Source organism: Musca autumnalis, unplaced genomic scaffold (genome assembly GCF_047663935.1).
Source record: "Musca autumnalis isolate F117 unplaced genomic scaffold, ASM4766393v1 scaffold_1, whole genome shotgun sequence".
In the NCBI taxonomy this organism is placed as follows: Eukaryota; Metazoa; Arthropoda; class Insecta; order Diptera; family Muscidae; genus Musca; species Musca autumnalis.
In genome coordinates, this window is record NW_027411644.1 from 192,996,776 (window position 1) to 193,015,966 (window position 19,191).

A 19,191-nucleotide genomic window follows, 5' to 3' on the forward strand; every position below is an offset into this window, starting at 1 on the left:
AAAATGTAAAAATTGTTGTTTGTTGTCGTGTTATAGAAGAAAAACGATGTTAGTAAATAATTGGCAGCATTTTTAGACAAAATAATAAGAGAAATTGGAAAAAGTCCTTTGCAGTCGTTTTGAGAAATTGTGATAAATTTAGAATTAAAATGCATGCAGTCATTAACCAAAAATTACTTTTGCAGTCGTTAAAAAATAAGTTGAAAAATAAGCATTTCTGGAAAAAGAAAAAAAAATATTTAATATTAATAGCCTTTATTGTATAAGGGAAGTACATTTTAAACATTTCATCCCCCGTTGTTTACCAAAAGAAATATTCTCTCAGAGAGGCTAATGCAAAACATCCACCAAACTCTCTCTCATTTATTTTGAGAGAGGATTATTAAGGTAGATGTATCAGCAATCCGTTACAACAATGTCAAAAAGATTTTGCAAGAATTAATAATTTTCTTATTTTCATAGCACAACTTCATTCCGAAATTATTATTGAATGTATCGTTCAACAAATTCCACAAATATTTACATTTTTCATTCATAATTTTGTTTTTTTTTTTTTGTTCTTGCTTTCAAAAAACACCTTTTTTACATCTACCTTCATAATATTCCCTATAGTACACATAGGTTTTCATAGTTCGATTACCGGTTACTCTCGAAACATTCGATCAACGATTTCGATCGAATCTCGTCATGCCGCTTTTTTATCGTGTCGAAATCTTTTTCACGAGCAAATACTCGATCGAATCGAATCACGTAATTAGGCCCCTGGTTTGAAATTTTCTCGGTCTTCTCTATTCTTTTATTTTTATTATGTCAGAAATGAAGCAGGAAAGCAAGGCAACCAGGCTTATGTACCCAGGCCTTTACAACAACAACCCTATTTGTGATGACAAAATAACAATAATATCGAAAGCTAGCGACTTTTTGAAATGAAATATTGAAGAAATAAATATTTGATATTGGGAATATCGATAGTTTGCCAGCTCCACTAAAGGCTATATCCCCAGAGATCACGTACTGCAAGAATCTACTAATTTTCACTATTCTTTTTTCGATAACAAAGGAAAAAAAGGTTATCGTATTTGGTCCGTTCCTTTACTTTTGCAAGTGGAAAAACCGGCAAAAGTAGTAAAAGTTGTAAACTGCTCCCATATAAATTGTATGGTGTCTGAAGTAAAGGAACGCTTTTTGAGTAAAAAATGGTAAAACTTGAAGATACTTGCACTAAACCCTGCTTTTACGTTGGGGTCATTTGATGACCCAAATCGTATTTATCATCACCGTATGTCTTACTGGTGGGATATACATAATTAAAAGTCCTTACTACTCAGTGCATGAATTTTTGAGATATACTGAAATCAATTAGTCTCATCAATATTTTGTTCTATTTATTGCATGTGTATACACATAACATGTTAGGGTCATTTTATGACCCCGTGCGTATATAATGTGGCATGTCAAAATTTAATTTTATTTTTTTTTTAGCATTTTCCTTACATATTTTTCTTGTTTTAGATGACAACAAAGCAAAAAATAAATAAAGAATACCAACAATTGGCATTTATTGTTGTAATTTTTACATTCAATAACAACGAATCCTAATGCTTTCAGTTCAGTGACAGATTTTTTGCCGATAATATTGACATCGAATTTATGTAAATTTTTAGTTCTTTACTGAATTTATTAGTGATCAGACAAAAAAATTCTCTAATAAACACTTCAACCCTATCAGTGCGGCTTTAGACCTGGCAAATCCACCATTGACCAGATATTTACCTTGAGACAAATCCTGGAAAAGAGCCAAGAAATGCAGATCGACACCTTCCATCTTTTCGTCGATTATAAAGCAGCATTCGACAGCCCTATACGTTCAAAGGTGTTCCAAGCCATGTCTGATTTTGGTATTCCTGCAAAGCTCATTCGACTTTGTAGAATGACATTAACTGAGACGAGATCCTCAGTTAAAATTGGAAAGAACCTCTCCGAAGAGTTTACTACCAAAAGAGGTTTCAGACAAGGAGACGGCCTGTCGTGTGATCTATTTAACATCCTACTGGAAAAGGTCATACGAGACACGAAGGTCAAAAGAAATGGAACGATATACACGAACAGCCACATGTTACTGGCTTATGCCGACGACATTGACATCATGGGTCGATCGGTAAAGGAAGTAACTGACACCTTTGCAAAAGTCGAAAGAGAATCTGCTAAAGTTGGTCTGGCAGTAAACGGCGTAAAAACCAAGTTGATGGTATCGACGCGTAATATGTCCATAAACACCGCACCATCTGTGAATTTTGGTCCCTTTAATTTTGAGGTAGTAAAGGACTTCGTCTACCTCGGCACCGCCATAAACACAACAAATAACATCAGTTGTGAAATACGAAGAAGAATAGTGTTGGCTAACAGATGCTACTTTGGGCTGAGTAAGCAGTTTAGGAATAAAGCCACCTCTCGTCAAACAAAAATAACACTGTACAAAACACTGATACTACCCGTGCTAATGTATGGTTCCGAAGCATGGGTACTTGCTCAAGCAGATAAGGCAGTGCTTTGTGTGTTTGAGAGAAAAATTCTTCGAAAGATCTACGGGCCAATCTGTGTTGACGGCGAATATCGGCGTCGTATGAACATCGAGCTGTATCAACTATACAATGACATCAATATAGTTGAACGAATCGAGATACAACGATTGCGATGGCTAGGCCATGTTATAAGAATGAGTGATGATGAACCCGCTAAAAAGGCGTATAAATACGGGCCGCATGGAGGTTCTCGCAGATCTGGAAGGCCAAAGCTTCGTTGGAGCGAACAAGTGAAACGAGATATCACAAAGCTACATATCCCAGATTGGGAAAATACAGCAGCAAACAGAGAGGATTGGAGATTTTTTCTTAGTTCGGCTTATGTAACAAATGTTCTGTAAAAGGCCACCTAAGTAAGTAAGTAAACACTTCAAGCTATTATCCCCAGCCTAAAAAAACGTTTAAAAATGTGTAACATATAATTTTTTTCAATAAATGGGTCATCAAATGACCCTAATGCTAAGTTTACATTTACGAAATCCACTCGATTTCATCTGTCAATTCCATAGCTCAAACGTCAAATGATATCTCATCTCAAATCCATTGGATTTCATTTGACGTTTAACCTATGAATTTGACAGATGAAATCGAGTGGATTTCGTAAATGTAAACATAGCATAACATAGCGTATGTGATTTTTTTCTAACGTAGTAGCAGGGTTAAAGGAGCAGAGCTATTAAAAAATTGCAACTTCTTGCAAGTGCTGGAAGAGAACAATACTCATTAATTAATAACAACTTCGATTAATTAAAATCAACACAATAGCGAACTAGTTTTTTGAAGATATTTGCCGATGCATCTACTTCCATTATTTCCCCATGTGACATGGTACAAATACACAGGTAGCCGCATCGGTAATTGTTGGCAACATAAGATGTCAAAATTTGACATAAATTCAATGCAATTGACACATTATGTTACCATCAGCTGGCATGACAATGCTACCTGTATTATTGTACCATGCCATGTGATCAGCTTGGCTGATGCATCTACCTTGTTTATGTTGTCATGCATTTGTCAACAGCAAACAGCTGATCTGTAAATAGCAAACGTGGGATGTGGTAGGGACAACATCTTACAACATCCTTTTTGTTTGCTCATTCAAAACCAAACAAGGTCATGGAAGAAACTATAACGAAGAAGGACCGGTGCAAAATATATGTGTAGAGAAAAGAATAAGTCGCAAATTTTATACAAATTGAAACACCTATAAAATGCAATAAATTCCTCAAGAAAACGAAAAGAGGATAAAGGACTTCAGTGTTTTAAAGTAACAAAGGCAACAAGTGAAAAAATAATTATTCAGTCTAAAAAAATTTAAAGTGTTTTTGAACTAATTATTTATAAAATACTGACTCTTTTACGTCGAAGTTCTCCTAAGCCTATGATGACAAGCTGTTTGTATATTTACCAACAAATTTTACCAGCTTCCAAGAAAAATTTGCCAAATAAGATTTTAGTGTTAACCACGGTCTATCAGCAATACGCCCCACCTTTCATTATAAACAGATACACCGACCGTGAACTAGACGGCAGTCTGGAATTGGTTTAAACAGTTTACAAGTCAAAATTATCCATTAAATAGAGATAAGGCAAAGGTTATAAAACTAAGGAGTATTTACGGTAAAGCTTGCCGAGATGTCTAGCTCGGACTTATCAGGCGGTGGTGTTGGTCCCACAGATTCCAATGCTGGCGGAGGAGAAGATGATTCCTTGGAATCTTCTTTGCAGGCATTTCAAAACATGCCAAAGGATTTTAATGCAGCATTGGAAGATTTTCGTGCCGACTGGCAAAAGGAATTAAAGCAGAAGCAAACTGGTGAAGATGTTAATAAAAATGAAACGGTTGCAGAAGAAAAGGAAGTTGAAGATGTTATTGCTCCATTGGGTATTACAAAAGAAGCTTCTGATCGTGATGCCTTGGCCAAGAGTTATTTTCATAAAGCCGTAGAGCTGGAGAAACGTGGCAAAGTCTATGATGCTATACCATTTTATCGTAAAGCTGTCCAAATAGAACCAAATGTTGAATTTACCTATTATGAGCAGCAAAAATTGAAATTAAATGCTCAACAGCAAATCAATAACAAAAATGCGGAACAAAAACCACTGGACCAACAAAGTCCAGATGAATTGGCTGAAGATGATATTATCGATGATTTATATGAAAAATTTCAATCGGATTTATCCCATAACTATAATGGCAAATTGATTTTAAGCAATCGTGATCCGGGAGTTATTAGCACAGAAATGCACATTTCCGAATTGCCGCCAGAGTTACTGTTGTACATAATGCGTTGGGTTGTATCCTCTCAGCTGGATATGCGTTCATTGGAACAATGTGCTGCAGTCTGCAAGGGCATGTATTTGGTGGCACGAGATGAAGAGCTGTGGCGTTCAGCATGTGTTAGGTGAGTAAAGAAGTTGAATTAATTAAATTATTTGAGTTTGGTTAGGAAATTAAAGCTAAAGAACATATTTCCTAATTTCAAACTGAAGTTTCGAAAAAGCAGCTGTCCTTATCCTGAATTTTAGACTTTATGCTTTGAACAGATCCAAACTTGGCTATGAATCAACTTTTCTTTTGCCCAACATTTACACTCTTACAACAACCTCAAATGGGAAGTAAAAATTTCCTGGACAAAAGTTATATATCGTTGCAATCAGACTTAAAAGAGCTACCTTTGGTAAAACTGCTGACTCGGGATCAACGCGAGGTGGAGTTACTTAACATCTAGCTAATTTCAATAGGGGCCCTGTCCATTTTCCCCACTTTGGACACGATGTGGGTGGCTAGCGACAGCTTGAGGACTTTGGTTGCTCATTCAGATGTTTTAGCAGTACCATCCGTCAGGATCATACACTCTGGATCATTTAGCGTTTCTAATGGCAGTTGCAACACAATCGATTGCAAATTGATGTGATTCCTCCTCAGCAGAAAAAAATATGATTCGCTCCATCTGTACCGGGGTTGCCTCGTCGAATCAGTCAGCGTAAAGTCGCCAAATGACTGAAGCTCAAATGACTATCGACAAAACAGTCACAGATCCAGTTGATGTTATTTTTTGTGTTGTATATGTAGAGATTTCTGGGATTCTCACTTGAACATTAAATTTTCATGCTATCACTTTTTTAAATAATATTCTTCTTTAAATTTCAGAGTTTGGGGACCAAATGTTGGCACTTTAACTACTCAAACTGAGAACGACGAAGACAAAACCTTACCATTGGATGGACAATGCCCAATAATACCCAGATATTCTAGTTGGCGACAAATGTTTATAGAACGTGAACGTGTCTTGTTTAATGGTTGTTATATCAGTAAAACTACTTACGTACGCATGGGTGAAAATAGTTTCCAAGATCAATATTATCGCCCGGTACAATTGGTTGAATATTATCGTTATATTCGTTTTCTACCAGATGGTACAGTCTATATGATGACCAATGCCGATGAACCACAACAGGGTGTGACTCGTCTTAAAAATCTTCAACAATTACGTCCAGATATTTTGAGAGGTCATTATCGTTTGTTCGGTAGCACTCTGACAATTGTTTTGAGTAAACAGCAACAACAATCTGCAAAATTCATAACAAATACAAATGTGGGAGGCTATAGCCGTCACAGGCGTGGTAGTTCCGTTTACGATGAGGCTGCATTGAACAGTACCAAATATTGTATTGAATTTCGTATATTGAATAGATCAAAGCGTAAGTTTGCCCAGCTGGCATGGCTGCGTTATTCTGTAGTGCAAGTACGTAATAAACAAGAAACTACATCGGAATTCGATATAACACCATCAAAATATCCACCATTGTGGTTTTCGCCAGTGCGTAGTTATCATTTAGTGGCCGATACACCGCTAATATAAATCCAAAAAAAGGATTTGATAAACCGAAAGTGAAAAGTATCTTAATTGGCTGAAGAAAAAAATATACAACAGCTTTATGAAGAGTGATTTTGTTAAAATTAATAATTAGTATACGTTTAGGCTTTATATATAGTTTTTTTGGTGCGCGCCATATTTTACTTATTCTTCTATTTAAACTATGTTTCTCTCTACATGTATATACAAATAAAATTTATGAAATTAATTAAGCAGCTGAGTAGATTCCTTTGATCATGTTCATCCGATGTCAGCAATGGCAAACTAATTGTCATCAGCCTGTGCAATTCCCTTTTGCTCCCAACATCATTGCAAAAGATCGTAATGTATAGCGATGATATACAGAATTTTGGTCCTATCATTGAAGATATTTGTGTTAATTGGCTGCACTCTGATTTAGTTGAAGGCGGTAAGTATTAAATATCACTTGAGGAATTTGCAAACCTCCATCACTAAATCCACGGCTGCACCTGACGCACAGCGTGGAGGAGAATTCTACTAAATGTGCCGATTGACAGCGGCACTAACCCAATATCGAATAGGTGCCATTAATTAGCATTTACAAGTCGTCATCGCATAACGCAACTATCTGCGACCAACCAACCACGCTAACAATAACACAGCAAATTTTTAGTATGCTCCACAATGCTTACTGATAATCCAGCTTAATTGCAACAATTTCAGTCATGTTAACTATGTCATCTTCAAAAAGCCATAGTGGAGTGATTGCGTTAACTATATAGTTTTGACAGAAGAAGCAGAACAGGAAGTCATCAATGAATATATACATATATCGCCACCAGTCAAGAGCTTGGTTACCACCAATCCATCAACTATCTTGGTAAGTGATAACCCGCATTGTACTTGGTGACTTTTATGCTCATCATGTACTCTGGAATCAATAGCTGAACAAAGAGACTCTTCGGAGTTCTCAATGATTTTCCCACGCAAATCACGGCACGGTAGCTTCACTGAGTTTAGTCAGTTCATCGGTTTGTCATTTTACAATACGGCAGACTCGTGTTTTGTAGGGTTCGGGCCATATTCCGATCGGAATATGGAGAAATCTAGATGACCCAAGAATTCCAAATAAACAACTTCGTAAACCAGCACATCAGGGAAGAGGCATATTGTAGATGATTTTTACGGTGGTTTGCACAAGCCGGACCACAATTAATGGGTCTATCTTGTATTGCCACTAAACTTAAGTTGCGTTGTCAGTTGTCTGCGCGACTGAGACGAAATGTTGTACCATTAATGTCAACTCAACTGGGTGGTCGATAAACATGTTATCGATCAGTATTTTTTCAAACTTGTGACCTCTATTCGCCAAAAAAAACATTTTAAAAATAATTGCGCTTTGGATAACTCTTTTGTGTATTCTGGACAATATTTTAATATTTTGGCTGAGTTTTCGAGCAAATTTGGAAAACAACCCAAGATTGGAATATAACCTGCCCATTGAATCTTCGGATCGTCAAGTTTTATTTGCTGTCCCAAAAAATGATAAGTTCGGTGGAATTATTTTTTGATGATGAAGAAAATGTACAGGACATTGCATCTATTAGAAGAAATTTGAGGGACAAGTCGAATCCATTGGAATTGCCATCTGCACTGTAAGCTGAGGATCATATGGAAAGATCTGTATAATCAGTAAATTATTTCAGGTTTAAGGCGTATTTTCGATTGCCAAAGGATGCCGTAGTTTACGTTGTGGAAACGTTAAAGGATGACTTCAAAGTAAGTTACAGATCAACAGCAATACCCCCACTTTTAAAAGTGTGCGCATCGTTGCGATTCTTGGAGGACGGAAGTTTCCAAAAGTCCCATGGCAATGATTTCAACAATTGCATGGCTCAATCTACATTGTCGAGAGTATTGAAGGAAGTTGTCCACTTGATAGAGGACAAATTGTGCCAAAATTGGATCGTTTCGAAGTTGACAGAGGAGGAAAAAAGGCAAAATAAAAACCATTTTTATTCAAAAATGAAATTCCCTGGTGTAGTTGGCTACATAGATGGAGGATGTTCGTCATTTGTACTTAAACTGAACCTACTGTATTTGTCACCAAATGTATTTGCAAAAGATTTGCTGTTGTCCGCTCCAAAGGCGATAAATTCACTTATTGTGATGGACCACCACCAGTGTCGTTGAAGTTTATTTTATTTTGAGGCATTTTCTTTTTCAACATTGCTTTAAAGTGAATCCAGACTCTGCCACTCTTCAGGTGTTCGTGTTGGAGGTTCATGGCTGTTTAAACTGTCCGAAATGGACCTCCACGCTTCATCCGCTGTGGCTTTGGTTTCACCAAAACTCCGGAACTCCTTGGGCTAAGTTTGGATTTTCACTCAGTTTATCAATTAATATTTCGAACTGCTGCTTTGTCGTTATTTTCACCATATTGATACACAAAATTAATTAATGATGCAAAGAATCAATAATTATTAACAAAATGTTTATTTTTCCTTCTATTTTACTTCTTGTTTCTTCGAAAATGTTCACTGCAACTGAAAATTGGTGGTTGCTGAAAAACGGCCGCTTCGTCAACTGAGATTCGCAACTTCAGTTGAGAGTTGCCATACGTGAATCAATTTTGACAACTGGCAACGCCACTCAACGATAATTGTTATTGATGATCGACCCCTAAAGGGGAGTACACACCATCAGTCAAAACTGACAGTCAACGAACTTTTGGTACAATTTTCTGACAAATAAAAACTTTTATTTAGGTAATAAAGTTTGATATACAATACGTAAAGTATTATTTAGAGATTGGGAAAGTAATTATTCAGCTAGACTTTGACATTAACAAAATAGACCTCGATGACTGTCAGTTTTGTTGGCCGGTGTGTACTATGCTTAAGATTCTACCGGGAGACAAAATCAATAATCGCTGTAAATTTCAGTAGAGCTGATGGCAAGAAATGCGCGCTAAGTTTTGCCAACAATTTGTGGTTTACTTAACGGAAAAGACTGGGGACAAAAGCGTCGTCCTCAGGAGAGCAACGAAACTTTCAGCCTTATTCTGAATGTAACCTCCCCGAGAGTTTTTTCTGCTGTTTCAACTTAAAGAAGTGACTGAGAAAACCCACCGGGGAGATTGCATTCAGAATAAGGCTGATAAAAAAAACTCCCATGTATATTACTCCAGGGGACGTAGTGGCAGAAATAAGTAAGCCTAGGTCATCCAAAGCCTTAGCGCCATCAGCAAAATGCTACCATGCTGCACATGTCCTGACGCACCACCAACACATGTTGGTGGTGCGTCAGGACACTGCTAATGGACTAAATCATACAAGACCTTCCAAATGCACAGTTGTTGTTGCCTTAGCCTGCGACACAGTTGATCATGCAATAATACTTATTGGCGAAATCATGGATTCTGCATTGTCGAGCATATGGTTATGTAACTATATAAACGGCAGCCAGGCATGTGTGGAATTCAGGGGCAATAGAGCGAAGAGCCTCATAATTAAAGTGGGTGTTCCACAAGGCGGCGTTATTTCGCTTCTGATCTTCTACTTATCTCTTTCAAAATTCTTTACATCTCCACATGGCATACAACTCATCACGTATGAGGATGATTGTACCATCCTAGCCACTGGACATGACATTGGTGCACTCGAGGCACAAATCAACAGACTTCTGACAAGGTCGTTATAGATCTCGCCATCAAAATCATCTTCAACCCTATTCACTTTATGTACGATTATGATCGGAAATGATATACACAATTCCAAATGACCAAAATTCAAAACCACTTGTAGATTTTCGACAGTCCTGGGGATCATCTGTATTACAAGGCAAGGATACTGTCAGTGCGACCTCAACATAATCAGCCTTATTCTGAACGTATATTTCCCGTAATTTTAAAGGAAAGAGTGAGAAAACTCACGAGGAATTACGTTCAGAATAAGGCCCTAGACACATCCCGAAAGACATCAAGTGGTCAGCCCCGACATCGTAAGCTGTTAATTTACAACACCTTAATTTACAACTTCTGCCCAGAACAACCAAAACCATCCTTTCACAGTTTAGATCGGTCAACGATCCTCCACACCAAACAGGCTAGAATCATTGAGGCATTGAAGATGTCTACCCTCAGTGCAGACAACCTCAACCTCTTTCTCAACCCTCAGCCCAATAAATATGTAGTTTCCCGGTAGAAGTGGCAAACTTCCTGCTCCCACCAACTAAATCCAATCATCCTAACACACGTGTACCAGACTACCACGAAGTCTATCTGGCTTATTCCGTTGTTGGTTGGTTTACTATGATGGCTAAAATTTCCAATCAGGGCAATCATGAATATTTCCATCGGAATTTACCGCACGTAAAATAGTTTTAAAAAGTGAAATTCTTTTAAAATTAATATTTGAAAACAACTAAAATCACATAATTATGGAATATTCTATTCACTTCCCGCCTAATGCATTTTGTTCACCCCATTTACTCCTATTTTTTACGAATTTCATGGGGCCAAGATTCATTAACGTATTTAAAAAGAAGAGTATGTCCTAGTCCTTCCATAAAATACTCGAAAAATAAGCGAATATAATGCTTGAGGCGTGAAGTGAGAGGTGAAGTGTGTCTCAGAACATACCCGTATATCGGTCTTGCATTTTCTAAAAAAAGTTGAAAAGTTTCCTATAAGATGGATTCCATCACATGCACAAGCATGTTCATGTTTGCAAGCTCCTTCTTGTTTCTATCTCCCTTGTTCGGGGTGACATAATAAAAATTAAACACAAAACCATTTCTAATTGTACACTAAATATTTTTATTTCATTAATAATTTTTTTTAATTTTACTTGACTTGATTTTTTCAAAAACTACATAAAATCATAATAATTTAAGTGAATAGATTTTTCTTTTTTTGCATATGGCTCAACATATTACATTTTGGAAATTGAGATCACATTTTGCGTTCGTTAAGAAATAATAGATAGGTTTTTATTTAAAGAGAAATGAGTATTTAATTCAAACTTACAACTATTTTCAGAGAAGAAACTATAAAACAATAATAAATTAATAAATGCCTAAAAGAAATGTGTAATTTTTGTTTTTCTTTACGTAGATTTTAGTTTCTTTAAAAGTGGACTGTGAAATTGACCAAGCTATATAGTGCTAATCATACTTTATTAATAATTGTTATATTTTATCATTCTCTTTACATTCTAAAATACTTAAATTATCGTTTACCATTATTTAAAATCAATCTCTTCTTATAAATATGTTCAAGTTTCCATTTGAGTGAAGCCGTTTAGTGATTTTTTTATTTACTTTAGAGAGGACAGAATTTGTCTTGTTTGGTTTAGTTTTTTTATTTAAAATATGTAAGTATTTTTATGTTTGAAACTTTCAAAGATGATAACACAATTTTAAATACATATATATTTATGTAATTATAGTTATATGATCTGATTTAACACTTTGCTACCTTCTATCGCCATCTTTTTTTGTCAATCCATAAGTGTTTAGAGCAGGGTATGCAAGTTTCTTTGCATTTATAAACAATTTTCTCAAGAATTTTGTATTGAATGTTTTGCTTTGGTTTAATAGATTTTGTGTTGTGTTATATGTAGCTGTTGTATTTAGCCTCTGGGTATGCTTCTGTTCCGTTTGCTGCTGTTTTACACATACATTTCGATGTGTAAATTCGTTTCATAGGATTCAAAACATTGTTCATTCATTGTGCCGCATTTATTTTTCGGCTTGTACTATCACTTTTTCATAGCGCATTTTATCCGGGGTATCCCAACAACTTTTCAAACATGTAAATACCAACACATTTCCATATTCCAGAGGAGCATTTTCATTGCTTTGTTGCATTTTCAATTTGGGTATTAATGTGGACAGAATTTGCACTTCACAAATTGTATCACCATTACAATTTGGGCACTTTGGTACAGGCTCTTGCAGTGGCGCAATTAGTAGAGGTAATGTGTCACGAGAATATCTGAAATTAGAGGTAATTATATTTAAATTTGTTGATCATTGGAAACAATATTCTTCAAGATTGAGGTTACGCATGCCATAATCTTAAAGAATATGAGGAATTTGAAATCAATGTCAAACTCTATTGATTTTTAAGGCATTTTCCATTATTTGGTCTGTTCCTTTACTTTTAAAAATCGTTTTCGTTATCTGCTAAATGTTACAAAAGAAAGCTCTTTGAGCATTATTCGTAAATTGTTTTTTATTCATATTGATCCATGCAATATTTACTGATTGTAAATTTTGTATAAGGTATTAATATGCTTATATGTTTTATTTTTAACATTTTGTCTAATATTGATTTTAATGATTTTAATTGGCAATAAGCTTCTTTTAGGGAAGGTCTTTTTTTCAGTAGTCTAAATCTGGTTACTTTTTGTTTTGTATTTGTTATTGTGTTGTTAATAACTAATTGGGATTTTATTATTTTATTTCTTCATTTTGTTCTCTACTTTATTTGTACCATACATTAATATTATTTTTAATTATATTTTTAGTTTTATGTTTTCTTACGATTTAGATTCTATTGTTTGTATGTCTTTAAGAATATGCATTTTGCTTGTAACCTAAATAAATGGGCACATAAGCCTGGTAACAAGTTTTGAAAATAATAAAAAAAAGTTGTGGACTGCTCTCATATCAATTGTAAGCTTACATCAAGTAAACACTTTGCGGTAAAAAGTGGTAAATCGTGAAGATTCTTTCACATAAAGAAACAGAGCCATTATAATTTTTTTTTAATTTGTATGCCTTGGTAAAACTGCAGTCAAAAATTTTAATTTTTTTTCGTTTTTTATACAAAGTTTTTCTTGTACGATTTAAATGATTTTTTTTTCGCGTAGCCCAAATTTGCATCTTTCCATAGGTAGAAAGTCTTATCTCCGCCCCAATGCCAGATATACTGGAAAACTTATGATTTAAAGAAAATTACTTTATTTTTTCTGCGAGGGGTTGGTAAAGGCAAATTTGGTCCTTTAGTCTTTCTAAAATCGTTCTTACCTTAAAATTTGTCCTGGATTCTGTTGTATGGTACTTAAGAAATAGTGGAACATAAGATCACCGTGGGCTGGTAATGCTTTTTCATAAGATTCTTGATCTTCTGGAGTACCAGCCCCAGCAGCTGCATTTCCAGCTCCACTACCACCGCCACCAGCACTACCAGGTGATAAAGCCGATTCATCTTGTTTCACGTATTCTTGATATAGTTCACGAATATGTTCGGCTGATAAAGAACCTCCATATGATTCATAGTCCTGAGACATTCCACCCGATTCCAAATCAACAGCAATAAAATATGGTTTAATTGTTAGATCGGATAATTTAGCTAAAGGTCCTAAGGCGGCCGGTGTCGGTGTATGCTTAAGTAAGGCTATTAAATCACGTTCAGGTTTTTGAGGTGTTTCGACAAGAACAACATCAGTCTCTGGACCTTCGATCTCAGCACATATTGCCGCCGAAGCACCACTACAGGCGTAATTTCCTTCATTTTCAACACCATTACCACCACCGCCACCTGCAGCGACATCAGCACAATTGGCATTGGGATCTTCAGCAACGTTTTGTGCAGCCCTAACATCCATTTGATTAAAATTCATAATCAGGTCATTATCCATGGAATTACTTTCATCTTCATCGTCATCTTCATTCGAAGATGAAGGACGTTCATCACCATCACTCGAGAGTAATGGTAAATTGACATTTTTTCCACTAATCACATTGCCATTTTCCTCATTGGATTCATTGCATTCATCAGCTTCGGTGTCCATTTTTTCTATGGTTTCAGCCACAATTTTCGTGGCATCATCACCAGCTCCCCAGTCATCTGCACCACTACACCATGATAATTTTCCCGTTGCCGGTTTTGCTTCCTTTTTCTTTTTTTGCTTATTATTTTTGGGGGAAGCAACAGCCTTTATTATATCACTATGATCAGGTGTATCCAAATGTTGTGTCCTTACGCACAGCCAGCTTTTAGAGTTTTGTGAACAAACCGGATTTAAACAGGCAAATATGTAAAGAGTACGATGGAATTGTGACATTTCTAGCGGTGCATACAGTTGTACTATTAAAGGACGTGCTGTGCCACATAAAGGACATGCTGGTACTTTGATTTCACAGTTTGGCCAATCCTAGTGAAGTAGATGAAGGAAGAGAAGAAAAATCAATTTTTATTAACACAAAGAGTTGTGGAAATAATAATAGAAAAATATTTTTTTAAAAAATAGACATTTCGTTTATACTACGTGAATATAAAGACGATGACGAGATGCAAATGCTACCACCCACTTTTCTCTAAATTCAAGTTATTGTTATTAGTTTATTTCCCATATTGTCAAATTTAATAAATTATTTCAAGGGGATTAAGATGAGTTTAAGCATTAAGCTCGGAACGGTACCAAATTTTTTCCACATGTAGGTCTCGTTACACTGATCAGAAATATATATAACATTTGTTGCGGAAGTCCATACTTCCTGAGATATGGGCCTCCGAAGTTCCGAAAATTCCCTTGTTAAATGTCGGCTACTTACAGAAAAATTGTAATTTAAAATAAAATGTTGCTCCCGTTCCCTAGAGGCTCCTGTCCATAGCAGAAAGTCTTAAATCCCCGGCCGAAGACCGTCTATATAGAAAAAATTATAATTTTATCCGAGCTTAATGCTTAAACTCAACTTGCTCCTTTCAAGGCACATCTGCACACCACCATGACCACTAAACACTAAAATTTACTTACCGCACTTCCACCAATTTTATTAATGGTGCTATTCAACAAGGACGCATGTTTGTCTGTAATCTCTTCGTCATCATAGCCCAAGTAAACTGTGCTTTTATTCTTAGCCATGTTTTGGAATTTTTAGTAAAATTCTGTCGTCTTAATTCTTTCCACTTGCGAATCTGATCTGTGTGTTTAGTAGTGTTACCAGAGTTACCACCTCAATGAAATAGCAAGTAATCGTTCGATATACGAGTAATTGTATTTTTATTGGTATATGGTTTACATATGGCTGAATTTAGTTAATCCAGTAAGTTCCAATTGTCAAATCTATGGTCTGTTCCTTTACTTTTGAAAATGGTAAAACCGGCAAAAGTAGTAAAAGTTGTAAACTGCTGCCATATGAATTGTATGGTGTCTGAAGTAAAGGAACGCTTTTCGAGTAAAAAGTGGTAAAACTTGAAGATTCTTGCACGTAAACAAGATCTATTTAACAGGTCACGTAAGTAGCACAACAACAACTCATTTTTGGCGGAAAATTCTTCAATATGTCAAAATGTTTGTTTACGTTTTCATACAATTTATTCACAATAACAAAAAATTTGACAGATTGAAACCAATCAGCTGGACGTTTTACGCCACCTTATTATTTCATCATGCACGTAAAGGAACAGAGCCCTATTGTGTATACATCATGGTACAAATACACAGGTAGCCGCATCGGCAATTGTTGGCAACATAAGATGTCAAAATTTGACATAAATTCAATGCAATTGACACATTATTGGCCTGTTCCCGTACTTTATAAAGTGGTAAAAGTCGTAAAACTTGTAAAAGTCGTAAACGATTTTCATATAAATTTTGTGTACGGGAACGCAAAATGTGTAAAAATGGTAAAAATTGTAAAAACTTTTTAGTTCTGGAACAGAGCTTATGTTACCATCAGCTGGCATGATAATGCTACCTGTATTATTGTACCATGGTATACATCAAATAAATCATCATAAGAAGTAGGTCACACTAGAGTGGTTCCATTGTGCAAGAAAGAAGGTGATACAATAAGTCCCAATTTACATTAGGCGAGTTTACTTGCGGCAATTGTCAGTTTGTAGGTGAGAGAGGGGGCTGAGAGGCAAAGGGTTACCATATGCCTCACCTCTCTCTCCATCAAACTGACAATTGCCGCAAGTAAACTCGCCTAATGTAAATTGGGACTAATACCAACCATGACGCAATTACCCAGGTAGTGGTATCCATGGTGCAATAATACAGGTAGCATTATCATGCCAGCTGATGGTAACATAATGTGTCAATTGCATTGAATTGATGTCAAATTTTGACATCTTATGTTGCCAACAATTGCCGATGCGGCTACCTGTGTATTTGTACCATGGTGGTATCGTTAAACTTTGAATATGTTATGTCAAAACTTTGTCCCGAGCCACACTAGAGTAATTTCACTAAAATTTTGACATGAAATTATGCGTCTCTAGATCGAGTTCCATAGTAGAGTAAAATCATGAAATTGCCGTAGTGGGGAATTCAACCTAAGAACACCTAATTTCATGAAATTTTTTAATGAAATTCACGCTAGTTTGGACCGGGACTTTCTTTATGTTGTTGGGGAAATTATAACAAAAATATTTTTTTTATAAAGGGATTTGTCACTTCATTTTCGAACAGCTGGAGTGATACCACTGCCTTGGTAATTGTGTCATGATATATTTCCTTTATAATTTTTTTCATTTGCAAGTTTTCTCCTTTATAAAAGTTTTCATTTCACATTTTCATCATGATGAAATAATAAGGTGGCGTAAAACGTCCAGCTGATTGTTTTCAATCTGTCAAATTTTTTGTTGTTGTGAATAAATTGTATGAAAACGTAAACAAACATTTTGACATATTGAAGAATTTTCCGCCAAAAATGAGTTGTTGTTGTGCTACTTACGTGACCTGTTAAATAGATCTTGATTTTCATAGAAACAGAATTGAGCCCCAGTAGTCAAAACGCATTATTGTGAATAAAATTACATCCAAAAAGTAAACAAGCAATCCACAGTAATGCGATATTTTGACGTTTGGTGTGGTAAGTCCCGGTCCACACTAGAGTGATTTCATTGAACAAATTGCATGAAATTATGCGTCTCTAGACCACAAAATTCTCAATATTTGCAACTTTTGACAGTGTGTTAGTAACGGTGTATGCACGCATGCTGCAAAACAAAAACAAATCAAAACATTTGTGTGCTCTTTCGTTGCGTTCGGGTCATGATGAAATTATAAGGTGGCGTAAAACGACCAGCTGATTGGTTTCAATCTGTCAATGTTTTTGTTATTGTGAATCATTTGTATGAAAACGTAAACAATCATTTTGACATATTGAAGAATTTTCGGCAAAAATAGAGTTGTTGTTGTGCTACTTACGTGACCTTATAAATAGAACTTGGTTCGGGTCGTGTGTGTGTGAATTGCCGAAAAACTTCGTAACTTTAACAATATCAAAGCACGACATTGCTCTAGATCGACTTCCATAGTAGAGTAAAATCATAAAATTTCTATAGTGGTGAATTCGATTTAAGAACGCCTAATTTCATGAAATTTTTAAATGAAATTCACGATAGTGTGGACCGGGACTGAATGGCCCGATTATAGTTATCGGTGTAACACCTTCTCAAGCTGGGTACACATTGTCAGTTTTGAATGACAGCTTTGTTGTTGCTTGCTAGTGTGGCCGTTAATTTTTGTCATTCGTCCGCTGGACGGTTGGACAGTTATCGATAATTGCAAAAAGTCGTCATGCAAAACTGACAATGTGTACTATACTTTAAGCGGGGTACACACCATCAGTGTTGACTGTCGGAAATATCGATAAATGTCAAACTGTCCAGAAACCACAAAATATTTTCTGGTTGCCTGATGACTGACAAAAATGAACGGCCACACTGCAAGCAACCGATTATTTGAGCAAAACTGACAGTCAAAACTGATCGTGTGTACCCCACTTTATACTACGTTAACATTTACGAAATCCATTCGATTTCAACGGTCAATTCCTTTGCGCATACGCCAAATGAAAACTCATCTGAAATCCATTGGATTTCATTTGACGTTTAACCAATGGAATTCACAGTTGAAATCGAGTGGATTATGTAAATGTAAACCTAGCATTATTCCGCCACGATCTGTACACAACATCTTTGTCCCGGTCCACCCTAGAGTGATTTCATTGAAAAAATTGCATGAAATTATGCGTCTCTAGATCGACTTCCATAGTAGAGTAAAATCATAAAATTGCTGTACTGGAGAATTCGATTTAAGAACGCCTAATTTAATGCAATTTTTAAATGAAATTCACGCTAGGTCCACACTAGCGGGACTTTTGGTCTGTTCCAGTATGCAAGAATCATTAGATATTTTCAATAGGATTTTTTAAAATATCGATTGCTATCGATATTATCGTTAAGTTGTCATCGCCATTAATTTTCTTGAAATTATGCAAAAGTAGTTCACAAAAAAGTTAAAGGAGAATAAACAATTGCTTTTATTTTATGAAAAATGTAAAAAAATAGATTTTATTTTACGGAAAAATGTGTACTTGTGACTACGGACTTACTTTCTTACACACACATAACCGAAAAGCAGCGATATTTCAATGGATTTCAGGTGAGGGGGTCACAGTAGAGCTGGCAAACCATCGATATTCCCAACATTAGATATTTTCGATATAATGTTTTAAAATATCGATTGCTATCGATATTATCGTTATGTTGTCATCGCCATTAATTTGGAGATGAAAATGGCGGAAATGTCAATGATTTTCTTGAAATTATGCAAAAGTAGTTTACAGAAATGTAAAGGAGAATAAACAAATGCTTTTATTTTATAAAAAATTTAAAAAAATACATTTTATTTTGCCGAAAAATGTGTACGTGTGACTACGGACTTACTTTCTTACACACACATAACCGAAAAGCAGCGAAATTTCTATATATTTCAATGGATTTCAGGTTAGGGGTT

At 35.7% G+C, this 19,191-nt stretch overlaps 2 protein-coding genes and 1 long non-coding RNA gene across 3 annotated transcripts; 2 read left to right on the forward strand and 1 right to left on the reverse strand.

The window, feature by feature from the left end:
* Nucleotides 1-3,316: 3,316 nt before the first annotated feature.
* Nucleotides 3,317-6,678, forward strand: LOC141388865 (F-box only protein 9). Its single transcript, XM_073959406.1, has 3 exons — nt 3,317-3,410; nt 3,558-4,990; nt 5,740-6,678. Exons 2-3 carry the CDS (start codon nt 4,221-4,223, stop codon nt 6,449-6,451), a joined length of 1,482 nt encoding a protein of 493 aa, XP_073815507.1. The 5' UTR covers nt 3,317-3,410; nt 3,558-4,220; the 3' UTR covers nt 6,452-6,678.
* Nucleotides 6,679-7,775: 1,097 nt separating this feature from the next.
* On the forward strand, nt 7,776-11,522 carry LOC141388866 (uncharacterized). Its single transcript, XR_012408951.1, has 2 exons — nt 7,776-8,082; nt 8,134-11,522. It is a non-coding gene; the product is annotated as an uncharacterized lncRNA (long non-coding RNA).
* Nucleotides 11,223-15,408, reverse strand: trus (programmed cell death 2 like trus). Its single transcript, XM_073959405.1, has 3 exons — nt 15,196-15,408; nt 13,463-14,592; nt 11,223-12,425 (listed from the first exon to the last, which is right to left on the reverse strand). Exons 1-3 carry the CDS (start codon nt 15,301-15,303, stop codon nt 12,170-12,172), a joined length of 1,494 nt encoding a protein of 497 aa, XP_073815506.1. The 5' UTR covers nt 15,304-15,408; the 3' UTR covers nt 11,223-12,169.
* Nucleotides 15,409-19,191: the final 3,783 nt, after the last annotated feature.